Genomic DNA, 13,963 nt, shown 5'->3' with positions numbered 1-13,963 from the left:
GTGTGGTGTCAGTGGGGTACTGGAAATATCAGAGGGAACACTTTGTAAAGTATATGATTGTCTAACCCAGTGGTCGGCAAACTCATTAGTCAACAGAGCCAAATATCAACAGTACAACGATTGAAATTTCTTTTGAGAGACAAATTTTTTAAACTTAAACTTCTTCTGAGTCCACTTCTTCAAAATAGACTCCCCCAGGCCGTGGTATTTTGTGGAAGAGCCGCACTCAAGGGGCCAAAGAGCCGCCTGTGGCTCTCGAGCCGCAGTTTGCCGACCACGGGTCTAACCAATATGTTATACACCTGAAAATAATACTGAATGTACAGTAAGCTGTAATAAAAAAGTAAAAATAAATTTTTAAAAATAAAATTAATAAACGCGGTGTGGGCTGGCTCCCAGCTCTGTCCCGGGTCATTTTCACTGCGGCTTTTCTTGTGCACAGCGCCCTGCACATTCGCGGCTCTTCATCCAAGACTGGGCCAGCTCTCTGTGTTTTCATCTGTTGCCCATCGTATACTGTGAATGTCCCCATTTTTTCACTTTTCTTCGGTAATGCGGTTATGGGACCATTTCATCAGTCTTCAGAAGAGGGCTGGTTCTCGACTGCTTTGTCTGTGGGTGGTTTGTTTCCTAGTGGTGAATGCCTCCTTTAGAAAACCGCTTTCTGCAGAGCAGTTCGTTAGATGAGACTTTCTAGACCCATTTGTTCCCGTCCCTGGGGGATTGGCAGCTAGTGAGTCTGCTTGTCTAGGTCGTTGTGAATCACTAGACATTTAGTGGTGAAGTCCACTTCCATCGCTTTTTGCTCTGGGGTGGAAGTTAGCCGATGCTTCTGTCTGTCCGTGACTGCACTCAGGTCCTGCTGCTTCGGTCGGTGCAGGTGCGCCTGCTCATCTTGTTTGTGTCTCTGCACAGAACCACCTGGCGGTGTTTACAGTGGTCCACCCGCTTGCTCCCAGCGTGAGCTCCAGCGTGGCGTCCAGCCTGGCGTCCAGTGCGGGTTCCAGCGGCTCCTCCCCCACTGCTCTGCCCATCCTCTCGGCCCGTGCCCACCCCCTGGACCCCACGGGCAGTGCCCTCGAGGCCATCCCAGGTAAGCCCAGGACTCTGGTTTCCCTGACTTCTCTTCGCACTCACATGGCAGCGTGTTGGGAATGAGGTGGGAAACCACCTGTGATCCGGTCGTCTGTCACTTGGCTGTATGGCACGTGGTCATGGGCTGCAGAGCCGATGAGGAGCCCTCGGGTGGGGCAGCTGCACAGGCCTCAGGGCAAGGCAGAGAATGGGAGGCTTTAGGGAGATTGAAGTGGGAGTTGGGGGGACGGCGAGGGCGGAAGGTGGGGGGCCATGACAAGGGTGGGAGGGAGTAGGGATGAGTCCAGAAGGCAGTGGGCATGGCTGCCGACTAGTCATTACAAATGACTATCGTGGCTCCCAGCTGCTAGGAGTCATTGAGGGTTTGTGGACTGATGAGCCCTGTGATTAGAGCCAGGCTGGGGGAACCTGTCTTCGGCCCGGACGGAGGCTTGGGGCTCAGGTGGGGAAGAGCAAGATGGACTTACAGCTAAGAGGGTGGTGGGGGCTGTGCCTGCCCCTTGGCCCCGCAGGCCACATCGGAGTGGTGGGGCACCTGGGACCGGTGGAGGGCGCTCTGCATTGCTCAGCTGACCCTCACACGCCTCTGTCCTGGTACCGGGAGGGTCAGGGGAGGCCTTCTGTTTGTGGAAGTTCCAAACTCTGTGCCAGAGTTGGCTGGGAAGGTGTGGCTGTTGGCCAGGAGAGGGCTGCTGCTCCAGTAGGAGTCCCAGCCTGGGCAGCACAAAATTTCATTGTTATGGATAAGCACAAACAACTCTTAAAGGAAAGCTTCTTTCCCCCAATACAAAGGTAGTAATAGTAAAATTTGAGCATAAGAGCAAATTAATTAGGAAAATGAAATTCCTGCCCCTAAATAGGTGAGGCTTTGCTCACCTGAGTGAAGAATAGAACTGGGTGCATCTGTGCTTTGAAAGGGGTCTCGATGGACAGGTGATGACTTAAGATTGGAGTTAGCATGTTTCTAGTAACCTTTGCAGTCATTAACACCTAAGGGGGCATCCTCAGCCTGTGTTAGTGTGTCATTGGCCATCTTGCTGTGTGTTCTTTCACTGACTTAAATATTTCTTGAACCAACTACCAGGAGGTAAAGAGGTGAATTTTTGTTCAGGATCAACATTGCCTCCATTTACAGATAATACATTTCTGTTGCTGTTGTTAAAATAATGAGCTTCTACTGTCAGTGTGATCCTCACGTTTTCTATGCTCACCCTCCGGAGATCACGTGTAAAATTATAGCCTGATACTGCCCCAGTTATGGAAGAAATGGAATCCTTGGAACTGCCCTCTGGCCCCAGGAGGGCCCTAGCTGGGCAGTGTTCCCACTGCTGAGGACTCCCACACCGACCTGCTTTGGGGTGAACAGGTATAGCTGGATGGTTCCTCCTGTGGTACAGTTTTATTACAAAGGCACTGAATCAAAATAATCCACTTTAAAATGATTCATTTATTCATTTAGAGTAAACAAAAATAGGTGTGGTTTCTAGACTATTCTGTATTTAATGGATTTTGTGGAATCATCTCAGGTCATTTGACAGATTTCATTTCCTTTGCCTTTCACTTCATATGAACAGGTTTCAGATGAAAACAGTGACCATTGCCCTAGCAGGTTTGGCTCAGTGGATAGAGCATCAGCCCGCGGACTGAAGGACCCTGGGTTCGATTCCAGGTCCAGGGCACATACCTGGGTTTCAGGCTCCATCCTGCCCGATGCAGGAGGCAACCAGTCGATGTGTCTCTCTCACACCCATGTTTCTCTCTCTCTCAAAATCAATGGAAAAATATCCTCTAATGAGGATTAACAAAATAATAATAATAATAATAATAATAATAATAATAGTGATCATTAAGTCCTGCTGATGTGAACCAGGAGGTTATGCTTCAATTATGGGTCAGGGAAATGCCAGGGTTTCGGCTAGATCCCCAGTAGGGGGCATGCAAAAGGCAGCCAATCAATAATTCTCTCTCATTGATGTTTCTATCTGTCCCTCCCTCTCTGAAATTGATTAAAAAATATATTTTTAAAAATAGTGACCATTAGCCCTAGCCGGTTTGGCTCAGTGGATAGAGGTCTGCCTGTGGACCCAAGGATCCCGGGTTCGATTCTGGTCAAGGGCAGGTACCTTGGTTGCAGGCTCCTCCCCTGCTCACATCGCTGTTTCTCTCTGTCTTTCCCTCTCTTCCACTCTCCCTAAAAATCAATGGAAAAATATCCTCAGGTGAGGATTTAACTAAATAAATAACATTTAAAAATAGTGACCATTAAAACAGTAACCAGAGGAGCTCATTGCTGGAAGTGGCCAGCGGCCAAGAGCAGCGAGAGCCCTGATTCCCAGCACCTTGGGGCGGCGCGGGGCGGGGCGGCGCCCTCTAAGGCTTGCGTAATCGGGGCGGGGCTGGGGGCGGGGCGCGCCGAAGGTTGCGTCACTCGTGGGCGCGGCGGGCGCGCGGTGGGCGGGCCGCGGGCCGTATTTGAATCCGCGGTGGCGGCGGTGGCAGTGGCAGCGGCCCGTGAGTCAGCATCCTCAGCCCTGTGTCCTCCGGGAGCGGGTCGTCGTTAGGCGAAGCTGCGGAGCGGACCGTGCGCCCCCCTCAGGTGTGGTGCGGCCCCTCCGCGCGCCAACACCCCAAGTGAGGTGCGTCTCCCCACCACCTCTCCTCCGCGCACCTTCCCCCTCAGGTGTGCCTCCCCTTCTCTCCCCTCCCGACGCTTGTTCTGGTCCTCGGCGCCCGCGCCCGGTGCGAGGGCAGGGGTGGGCACCAGCTTTCCTAGGGGCTGCGGAGTGAGGGGAAGGAGATCTGCCCGCTTGAGGAGCCCGCTCTGCAGGGGAGCCTGCGCTGCAGAGGCGCCCGCGGGTCCCTGCGTGGGCGCCAGCCGCAGGCTTCTCAGCGGAGCCCTCATCGCCGAGCAGAGGTGGGTCTCTTGCTGCCGGGAGAGGACGGTTTTCCGTCTCATCTGCGATCGCCGCCTGCGCCTACCCTGTCGGAAACGGAGACCCGCGAGTGAGCAGGTGTGCCAGGTGCTTCTCTGTCTTGTAGTTGGGGGAGGATGGGTGCGGGGAGCTCCCCCGGCCGCGGGTCCCCCAGTTTGGCCTTTAATTCTGTGCACTGTGTGCGTTGTCCCCGTGACTCCCCTGACTCGGGATCGCGGCGCCTCTCCAATTTGCTGTGTCACGTCAGGAACGGGGCTCTGCCAGAGCCATTACTCGGCAGCTTTCAGCTAATTTCTCATTAACATCAGGGAGGTTCCTGGATCTTGGCAAGGCTTGTTCTGGGTCAGATGGCACAATTTATGTATGTAGGTGGGTTCATCTGCATGTTGAGTGTTAAAGCCTTTTAGAAAGTCAGTTCTCCCTTTATTTTGGGAGACCTGGGTCTGCTCTCAGGGCACAGCAGGTATGGTGGGATGAAAGAAGTACTGCTGATGAGAAAGTGGGCCAGGACACATCCTGGGAGCAGTGGTCTGCCTGTAAGCTGAAAGCAGGCTGTGGTTTGTCGGGGCAGGGTTGGCCCCTCTGATGCCACTCTGCACCTGAGGGGGCAGTAGGGGTGCACTTAGGTGCTGAGTCATGGGGTGGGGTTGGGGAGCATGGGGAAATAAATCACTTCCAGGTGAGAAAGGCTCCAGCAGTCTAGTTTGCTTCCCCTGTTGTGCCTTTATTATTCTAAAGGTGTTTCTGGAACTCAGCTGACCCTCACTAACCTGATCCTAGGACTGCAGGTGCTGAGGGCTGAATCCATGTTTTCAGGCCCAACTCCAGATCAGCTCATGAAGGGCGCGTCTGGGCCTCCATTCTTTTGCTGCAGCACAGGGAGCCTGGAGAGATGGAGGAGGCAGGGCAGAGTGAAAGGGTTGGGAGGGGGGAGGGGGTCAGTGCTCTTAGACAATATGAGTCCGCACATCAGTCAGCACTGGATCAGGTCTAGGCTGATGTGCAGGAATGGAGCAGGGGGAGATCCTAAGAGGGTTTTGGAGGCTGAGCAGGAGCTCCCCCAGGACTAGTGGGGCTAATGGAAGCTGCAGCCTATAGCAGCAGTGTCAGGGCTTGAGGACAGAAGAGGAACCATTTTGGGTGGAAAGGCTGCTTCGGCAGGACCAGGATGGGGCAGGGTGAGGCAGAGTCCAGCCGGGAAGTGTTGACCTGCGTGCCAAGATGGCGCATTCTCTTGGGAGGCAGGACTGGCTACTGCCAAGGCCACTCTTGAGACAATTCAGGTCAGGGTGAAGGGGCAGGGCAGCCTGCAGAAGGCTGGAGCTTGGGGCCTCACTGCTGTGTGCGGAGGGAGGAGGAGGAGCTAAGGGTTCCCACGGGGCTCCTGGTCAGTGAGTGGTCCCAGGTGCACCAGTTTGCGGGAGGCACCTGGGCGCACATTGAGACGGCAGTGCAGCTGCACCGAGGGGCATCTGGGCAGCTGGCTGAGAGGCTGCAGAAACCACGTGTGCCTGAGCGTGGAAGGGCTGCTGAGCTCCCTCCCGAGGGCAGAGGGAGGGCTGAGAAGTTGCCCCAGGCCTAGGAGGGTGGAGAGGGACAGGCGGCAGGCAGGGGCTGCATTTGACCAGAGAGGTTTTGGGGCACGGCACAGGGCCGGAGGGCAAGGCCTGGGCGGCAGCTTGAAAAGTGAGTTGGAAACTGAGGATGGCAGGAAGGAGGGGTTGGCCAGCAGAGCCAGGCTTGTGTGAGATGCTGCAGAGCCTGCAGGGCTGTAGGGTCCTGGAGAGCAGGTGCCAGCGAGAGACTGGAATTCACAGCAACAGGACAGGTCTGTGGAGGGATCCCAGCAGGTCTGGGCTGTGGGTCTGTGGGAGGTGCCCATTCAAGCACCAGAGCACAGCCCGGAGGGGATGGATCAGGTGGGCATGTCCCCAGGTAATCCCCTTTGTTGTGGGTTGAATTATGTTTTCCAAAAGATATGCCTCAGTCCTCCCCCCTGCCACTGACCTGGGAACATGACCTTATTTGGAAATGGTCTTTGCAAAATAGGTAAAATGAGGTCATTAACAGGAGCCCTAATCCAAGATGACTGCTGTCCTTATAAGAGGGAGGAGATTTGAACACAGACACAGAGGAGAGCCAGCCATGTGATGATGGAGGAGAGAGAGGGTGATGCAGCCACCAGCCAAGGAAGGCCAAGGGTTGCTGACAAAGCCGAAGCTGGAAGAGGCAGGACGGAGCCTCCACAGGGAATGCAGCCCTGCGCACCCTGATCTCAGCTTCTGGCTGCAGAGTTGGGAGAACGGATTTGTGGTGTTTGAAGCTGCCCGACCTGTGGTGCTTGGTTTCAGCAGCCCCCGGACACAGAGGCTCCTGGGGCCCTGGATGTTCCGAAGAAGCTGCCTGTGGAGAGGGAGGAACTGGCTGCAGAGAAGGGCAGAGGGAACCCACGGAGGGAGACTGCAGGGCAGAGGTCGGCGCTGCCCCTGTGGGTCCCTGCCTCAAGGTCTTCCTGAGGTCGGGACGGTGGCGTCAGGCTGTTTCCACATTGCCTGGTCTTGGCTGTGCCGTGGGGTGTATCAGGGGAACCTGCTGGAGGAGCTGGTCCGGCTGAGCCGGGCAGCGTCTCACGGCTGCTGCTGTCACATTCAGGAGGCCACAGTGAGGAATGTTCATTGTCTCTCCATCACCTTCTCAGGAACACAAGAGCTTGAGGTGCTGTCTGCTGCCCCACTGTCGTCCTTGCACAGTTAGGCATCTGCAGGGTCAGTGTCTCCAGCTCAGCACCTTCCCGCCTCTCACAGATGGAATCTAGGGATTCGTGGGGGGAGGGGGGGGCAGTAGAACCCCACTTTTCCAGATAAGACCTTCAAAGTCTTTAACACCTTTGTGTCAGTAGTTCTCTTGGAGTGGGCATGGCCTTGGTACCTCCCACTGCTCCTGGTGACAGATAACAGTGGGGCGGGGCGGGGGGGGGGGTTGGACACTGTTCTCCAGGTGACTTGGTAGCTTGGTCGGGATGTTCTGATGCTGGGGTTGGGGGCGTCGCTCAGAGTGCTTCCCCCAACATCATCTCTGGTCAGTGGAGCATGGTCTCCTCTCTGCTCTGGGCCCTGGTTCCCAAGCGGGGCCTCGTCGGGGTGGTACCTGCAGGCAGTGGTGATGACACAAGGGTCAGATGCAGGCCCTGGGCCTCGCCAGGCAGTGCTGCTCCCTTGCATCCTGGACACGAGGCCCCTTACTTTGCAGTGTGCACAACAGACCTCACACCGCAGAGGCGGGAGGCGGGAGCCAGTGGCTCTCAGATGTGCGTGCCTGAGCACCGCTCATCGGCCAGGAGCCCTCACATAGCGCCCCCCAGGGGCTAAGGACAGTGTAGCTAGGGATGCCTCTCTGGGCTGGACCCCAAGTCCCCTCTATCTGTGTACCACAGCTGGCTCCCCATAGATTTGCTTATGCTGAGGACTTACATTCTTTGGAAGTCACACATCTCTTGTCCCATATTTCCTGCCGATGACAGTAAATGCCTCATTGAAAAAGGCAGCAGCCCCCTCCCCAGCATAGGCAGGCTCCCCTGGTCCTTGAGTCGCACTTTGCTCAACTCTTATATTTGAATGCAGCTCCTCCTGCAGCCTGGGCCCAGCTGCTTCCTGCATGACCCTGTGCAGGAGACATGGCTGTGCCTCTGACGTGGCCTCTCCGTGGGCAGCTTGAACCTGATGTTGCTTGTAGGATGTGGTCCGGGGGACTCTGTGACACTTGGCACCAGGCAGCTGGGGGCATGGCAGAGGCAGGAGCCTCCAGAAGCCCAGTTCGCTCACCCAGAGAAGCAGGTCTGACCAGGGTCCCCGTGGTGTGTCCCCTGGGTGGGGAGATGTCTGTCCTGGGGGCAGGGGCAGGGTAGGGTGACTTTGTGGCCTCTTGAAATGAGACCTGGTGCATCTGACCAGGCATCATGGGAGACTTAGGGGACCCTCAGCCACCAGGGGCGACAGGGCTCGGCTACATAGGAGAGGCCCGCTTCTGTGGGGGAGAGAGTGGGTCCCCAGAGGTGAGGGGTCGGGGGAAAACGGTGCTTAGTGGCAGAACTGAGTGCTGTGCCTTCGATGCCACCACGCTCTCCTGTGGACGAGACCGAACTTTGGGTTGGGAAGGCTGCTCTGGCTCACGGGGTGTGTCCCAGGGTGTTTCTGCCTGCTGCCCCTCCCCTGGGCATTTCCCAAGGGTCTTGGGGCCACACCTTCCCTGAGCTGATCCTGTGGGACCCCAGAGACCCCTGAGTCATGCTCCCTGCTCTTGTGCCGAGGCCGTGCTCCGTGCTGCTCCCTCCGTGCTGCCTGAGGGGGTCCCTGAGGAAAGCTTTTGGGGCGGAGGCAGCTCTGAGGGCCCCACCGTTCCATTCCCGTTTTGTTGAGCAGACGTGCCTGGGGTGTATGCTCTCCTCGGGGAACAGATGGGATGGGAGGGACCCGCTGAGGGTTAGCGTGGGAGAACAGGGTGCGGGTCACCCTGCTGTGGGCCCGGTGCAGAGGTCGGTGGGCCCTGTGTTAGTGCGAGTGCAGCCGCACACCGTGGCCTGAATCGCTTTCCGTGGATGGCACCCTCCTGGAATGTTCTTTTACTCGTTAAGTATGTTTACTTGGTCAAATGTCGTCCCGTGAAATCGAAACGTAGAAGCCGACTTCAGTGAGGTGAGGCCGTGCTCCAGGGGATGCTGGAGGCTCTGGCTGTGCGGGAGGAGAGAGTGAGTCCAACTGTGGGAGGCGGGCAGGGGTGTGTTCCTGGCCCCCAGCTCCGGGCGGGGTGTCCCCGCTCCCCGGAGAGCCGGGCATCCTCCCTGCTGCAGCTCTGAGTGTTTCTGAGCAATAACAGGTGTCTTGTTGGACAGGTTCTGCCTTAGATCTCCATCTTAGTGATGTAAGCCTCGCTCCCCTGGATAAGGAGCTGGACGAGCAGGACGGAAGTGACCTGGGACCCCCAGGTAAGACGATGACACCTGGCGCTCTTGTAGGGTGGCTGGGCTGGCCGGGCTTTCCTTTCAAGAACCCGTAAGTGGCCCTAGGGTGGGAGAGGCCCCTCCCCCTCCTCCAGGACCCTGCAGCCCTGGCAGGATCAGCCTCACAGCTCCTCAGTTTACCTCCATCGGAGCAAAGTGGCCCCTGCAGGGATGGGTGTGGGGTGTGCAGAACGGGGGACACGGGCGGCCAGCCTTCACAGCCTTCCGAAATGTTTAACCACTGCATTGGCATGAAGGACGGGTATAAACATGTGCTGAATCATTTTCTTTGGCCTAAAAGCTCATCTTTTTCTTCTTTTTTAAAATATGTTTTTTATTGATTTCAGAGAGAGAGAGAGATTGGGGGGGGGTGTAGAAACATCAATGATGAGAGAGAATCATTGATCGGCTGCGTCCTGCACACCCCCTAGAGGGGATCGAGCCCACAACCCAGGCATGTGCCCTCACAGGGAATGATGGAACTGTGACCTCCTGGTTCATAGGTCAATGCTCAACCACTGAGCCACACCAGACAAGCTTATCTTTTTCTTCTGATGCTAAAACAGATTAATGTTTCTGGGGGCCCTAAAGGTACTGGGACCACCATGCCAGTGGGTACGTGGGCTGTCGGGTCCTAGTGGGTGTCTGGTCTCTGTGGGACCCCTGCTGAAACCCTTGTCCTGTGCACTTGCCGTTTGTCTGAGTGGTTGGGAGCTGTGGACGCATCTCGGCCTGCGGGGAGCTGTCTCTGCACCGCCGCATGTTGCTGCAGGCCTGGGACCCCCAGCACCCCCACCCCATGCCCCCTTGCCCTGGCTGCTGCACCCCAGCTCAGAGGCAATGCTGTGCTGTTTCCTGGGCAGAGGGCTGCTGCCGCCTCTCACTAACCCGGCCCCTCCACTCTGCACAGGTCAGAGGTCGCTGGGGGGCTCAGAGCCCGTCACCATTCCTGGCTGCCTGGCCCGCTCCCCATCCCTGCAATCCTCGTCATCCCTGTCCACCTCCCCGCTCAGCTCGCTCTCCCAGTCCCTGTCGGGGCCTCTTGTCTCCTCGGCCATGACGCCCCCCCAGCAGCCGCCACCCCTCAAGTCGGAGCCCAGGGTGCTGGGCTCCTCGGCCTCGTCCTACAACTCCCTAGGTGAGCTGGGGCTTTGGGGGAGGGGCTACCCTGTAGTGACAGTTTACTGCTGAATAAGCCGAGGTGCGGGTGGATGTCCCCACTTGGTTGCCCTCTCATTTCAGGCTCCACCATGCTGCCCTGCGCACTCCCTGTGGTGTGGGCCTTGGCATGTATCCCAGGCGCCCTCTTGTCCATGTGTCTGCTGCTTTGCCGGTGGTGCCCTGGGGCTCGGACACGGGTTTGCTTGTCAGCCTGTCAGGGCCTCTGTGCCCTGGCCGTGGTTGTGACTGCAGCGCGACCTGCGTGCGCACTCACACGTGCAGGGGAGTTTCTGAGGCTGTGCAGGGGCGATGTCACCAGAGACCCAACACAGGAGCAGGCAGATTTGCAAAAACAGGGAACAGTGCCATTTCTTGTTTTACGTTATCCTTTCATTGAGAAGTGTTATTTGTTTTGTGTAACCTGTTATACTTTAAAAGAATTAGTATTTTTAAATATCTTTTAATTCCTAAATGGTCATGCACCACCTGACGACTTTCTGGTCAACAGACTGCATATGTGACGGTGGTCCTGTAGGTTCTGATGGAGCTGAATGGCTGTAAGAAATGGAAGGCTCTGTGGCTCAGGAGGAACTGTCCTCTCTGGTGGGAGCAACACGTGTGGAACTTGGCAGTAGATTTCCTCTCAGCACCTCAGTTCAGAGTCGGTTAGTCCAGTCCGCCAGCCGCCGGCCTGTGCCAGCACAGAGGGCTGCATGTCCAGAGGGGGCTCCGCCCGCACAGGCCACATTGCTGGATGTTGTTTGTTGAGGACCTAAGCTCCTGTACCGGTCCACAGGAGTGGCTTAACAAGGACTGAGTGCCACTGCCACTTTTTTTTTCTTTTTTCAATATATATTTGTATTGATTTCAGAAAGGAAGGGAGAGGGGAGAGAGAGAGAGAAACATCAGTGATGAGAGGGAATCATTGATCAGCTGCCTCCTGCACACCCCCTACTGAGGATGGAGCCCGCAACCTGAGCATGTGCCCCTGACCGGAAATCGAACCGTGACCTGGTTCATAGGTTGATGCTCAACCACAGCCACGCTGGCCACGCAGCCACTTTAGAAGATGATTTCTGGCCCTAGCTGGTTTGGCTCGGTGGATGGAGCGTTGGCCTGCGGACTGAAGGGTCCCAGGTTTGATTCCGGCCAAAGGCACATGCCTGGGTTGCGGGCTCGATCCCCAGTGGGGGACGTGCTGGAGACAGCCGATCAATGATTCTCATCATTGATGTTTCTCTCTCCCTCTCACTCTCCCTTCCTTTCTGAAATCAATAAAGAAATATATATATATTTTTTAAAAAAAAGATGATTTCTGTGGTAGTGTGGTGCAAGCCTGTCCCTGTACTTTGGAAATCTTTGCAGGTTGTAATGATGTAAAGCATAGGTAAGGTTTTTCTCCTCCCATTAATTCAGTGCCAGTGAGAGCCCTTTATGCCAGGTGAGTCAATAGAACCAAATTCCCAAAGTCGAAATATTGAGTCCTCAATTCTACCCCCCTCTCCATGTTAAACACCCTTTTTTTTTTGAAAACCACAAGGTTCTTTAATCTGACCACTGCTCCAACATGCAGTAGCCAAACCCACATGGCCATGACAGTGCCATGTTCCTTTCTCTCCCCGTCTTCACTTTTTTTCTGACTAATCCTCACTCCCTCCTGGCAGTCGCGGTTGTGATCTGGGTCTCTCCCAGAGTCTCTCCTGCTACTTCCCGTCGGTCCAGCCCACGTCTGTTCACGGAGCAGCACTGGCAGCTTCAGTGTCGTTTCTGACCCTGTCGGGAGGGAGCAGGGGAGGGTGTGGGACAGTGTTTGTGAAGTCTGCAGTTGTGGCAGTAATAACCTGGGCCTCACTCACCACTCACTCACCCGGAGCAACCTCCAGGCTTGCAAGCTCAGTACTAAGGGCCCTCTCCAGGTGTGCCACTCTTTACCTTTTATACTGTATTTTTACTGTATCTCTTGTATGTTTAGATACACAAAAACTTACCGTTGTGTCACAGGGTCCTACAGCATTCCGTACAGTCACAGGCGGTACAGGCCTGCAGCCTAGGAGCAATGGGCTGTACCTACGGCCCAGGTGTGTGGTGGGCTACACTAGGCCATTTCCGTTTGTGTAAGTGCACCCCGTGATGTTCACACAGTGACGAAATTGCCTGATGGTGCATTTCTGTTTCCCCTGTTGTTAAGTGACACGCGACGCTATCAACAAGTATCACGTTTTCTACTGTGGGAGTTCTTTAAACCAAAGCTCCCTGGGGGCCTCAGGATCCTACGTGTCAAAGATTCCTGGGACCAGAGTTTGAGAAGTCCTGCTCCACCGGCTGCAGTCACAGGAACTTTGAATTCATTTTCTCTCTGTTTAAACCCCACAGGTGGCTGGAGGGGGGCCTGGCTGCAAGGTCCGGGGCAGCAGCCTTGTCTGTGGAGCCCCAGAGGTCCCAGGTCCTGCCCGGGGTGTCTGTGAAGCCTCAGCACGCCTGGGCTGACATCTGTCTCCTCCATACTCAGGTTTGAATGGCGTCCCTGGGAGCATCTGGGACTTTGTTTCCGGCAGCTTCTCTCCCAGCCCGTCCCCCATTCTGAATGCCGGCCCCACATCCACTGCAAGTGCAAGTCCAAATGGCGCCGAACTGGCACGGGTCAGGCGGCAGCTGGACGAGGCCAAGAGGAAGATCAGGCAGTGGGAGGAGTCCTGGCAGCAAGTGAAGCAGGTGAGTCCTGGGGAGGTGCCAAGCTCAGGGGAGACCAATGTAGATGCAGGGTGCCCCCTGCCAGCCACTACAGCCCCCTGGGTTTCAGGCCTGTGACGCATGGCAGCGGGAGGCCAAGGAGGCCAAGGAGCGTGCGCTGGCGGCGGACAGTGCCCGGCAGCTGGCACTGCAGAAGAAGGAGGAGGTGGAGGCCCAGTTCAGGCAGCTGCAGGAGGAGCTGGAAGGCCGGGGCATGTCCACACTCCCAGGGCTGCGAGGCGGCAGCGACATCAGTGCCATCTCGCTGCCCAAGCTGCAGTCGCTGCAGAGTCAGCTCCGCCTGGATCTGGAGGCGGTGGACGGGGTGAGTCCTGGCTTCATCTTCCAAGGTACCTGATGTCTGCCCTGGCAGTGTGTGTGGGACACATGATGGCTGGGACCTGGCCTACCACTCCTCCTCCTCCCGTGCGGTCCTTCTCATTGGCTCCTCAGATGGCAGCTCACGCTCTGCTCCCAGGAGTGTGTGCACCACCTCTCCTGCCAGTCTGGCCCTCCCCTTCCTTTCTGGAATCTTCTACGTTACCCCCTCCTGTACCCTCATGGATAGAATCACGCCCCTCTTGCCCCACACAAGTTGGAACCATGGTGTATGTCTGAGGCGTGTCACTGATCACCTCTTTGCCTGATTTTGTTATTTTTTCTGGAGTAGCAAAAACCTGGAGTTCAGCTCAGCTAGAAAGTTCTCCCACACCAGGGCATTTTGTTAGAACTCGGAGCATCTGGAAGGTTCTAAAACCCTGCCTCTTGACACTCTCCTCCTCCTCTGCTGACTGTGGCCAAAGTCTGGCTGCCGTGCACATACCTGATCGCTTCACCTCGAGGCACTGTCCCTGGGCTGTGCCTCTTCCCCTAGTTAGAGGGCTGGGTCTCAGGTCAGGGTTCCACTGAGCCCAAATCTGGACTCCCCAGCCACAGGTCACGGGCCTCCATCCTGGCCTGGTCCTTCCCACGCAGGCTTGCCCCCCCCCCCAGGCCAAGGTCCTGTGGACAAGCAGCTCTACCTCCGTCTGTGTTCCAGGGGGTGTCC

The 13,963-nt window shown here is 56.2% G+C and overlaps 1 protein-coding gene across 2 annotated transcripts in view; it reads left to right on the top strand.

The window, feature by feature from the left end:
* The window catches only part of UNKL (unk like zinc finger), a 46,230-nt gene that overhangs the window by 29,544 nt on the left and 2,723 nt on the right, over positions 1 to 13,963 (top strand). Inside the window, exons 10-14 of one of the 2 annotated variants that reach the window (XM_008146367.3) lie at positions 916 to 1,093; positions 8,917 to 9,009; positions 9,935 to 10,162; positions 12,695 to 12,897; positions 12,986 to 13,240. In XM_008146367.3, the coding sequence (XP_008144589.1) occupies positions 916 to 1,093; positions 8,917 to 9,009; positions 9,935 to 10,162; positions 12,695 to 12,897; positions 12,986 to 13,240 (957 nt within the window). Of the gene's footprint in view, positions 1 to 915; positions 1,094 to 8,916; positions 9,010 to 9,934; positions 10,163 to 12,694; positions 12,898 to 12,970; positions 13,241 to 13,963 lie in introns of both variants that reach the window. The other variant, XM_054714583.1, reaches the window with a different exon arrangement.

Source organism: Eptesicus fuscus, chromosome 4 (assembly GCF_027574615.1).
Source record: "Eptesicus fuscus isolate TK198812 chromosome 4, DD_ASM_mEF_20220401, whole genome shotgun sequence".
Classification (NCBI taxonomy): Eukaryota; Metazoa; Chordata; class Mammalia; order Chiroptera; family Vespertilionidae; genus Eptesicus; species Eptesicus fuscus.
Note: the sequence above shows the minus strand (reverse complement) of the source record. Positions and strands in the feature narration are given on the sequence as shown.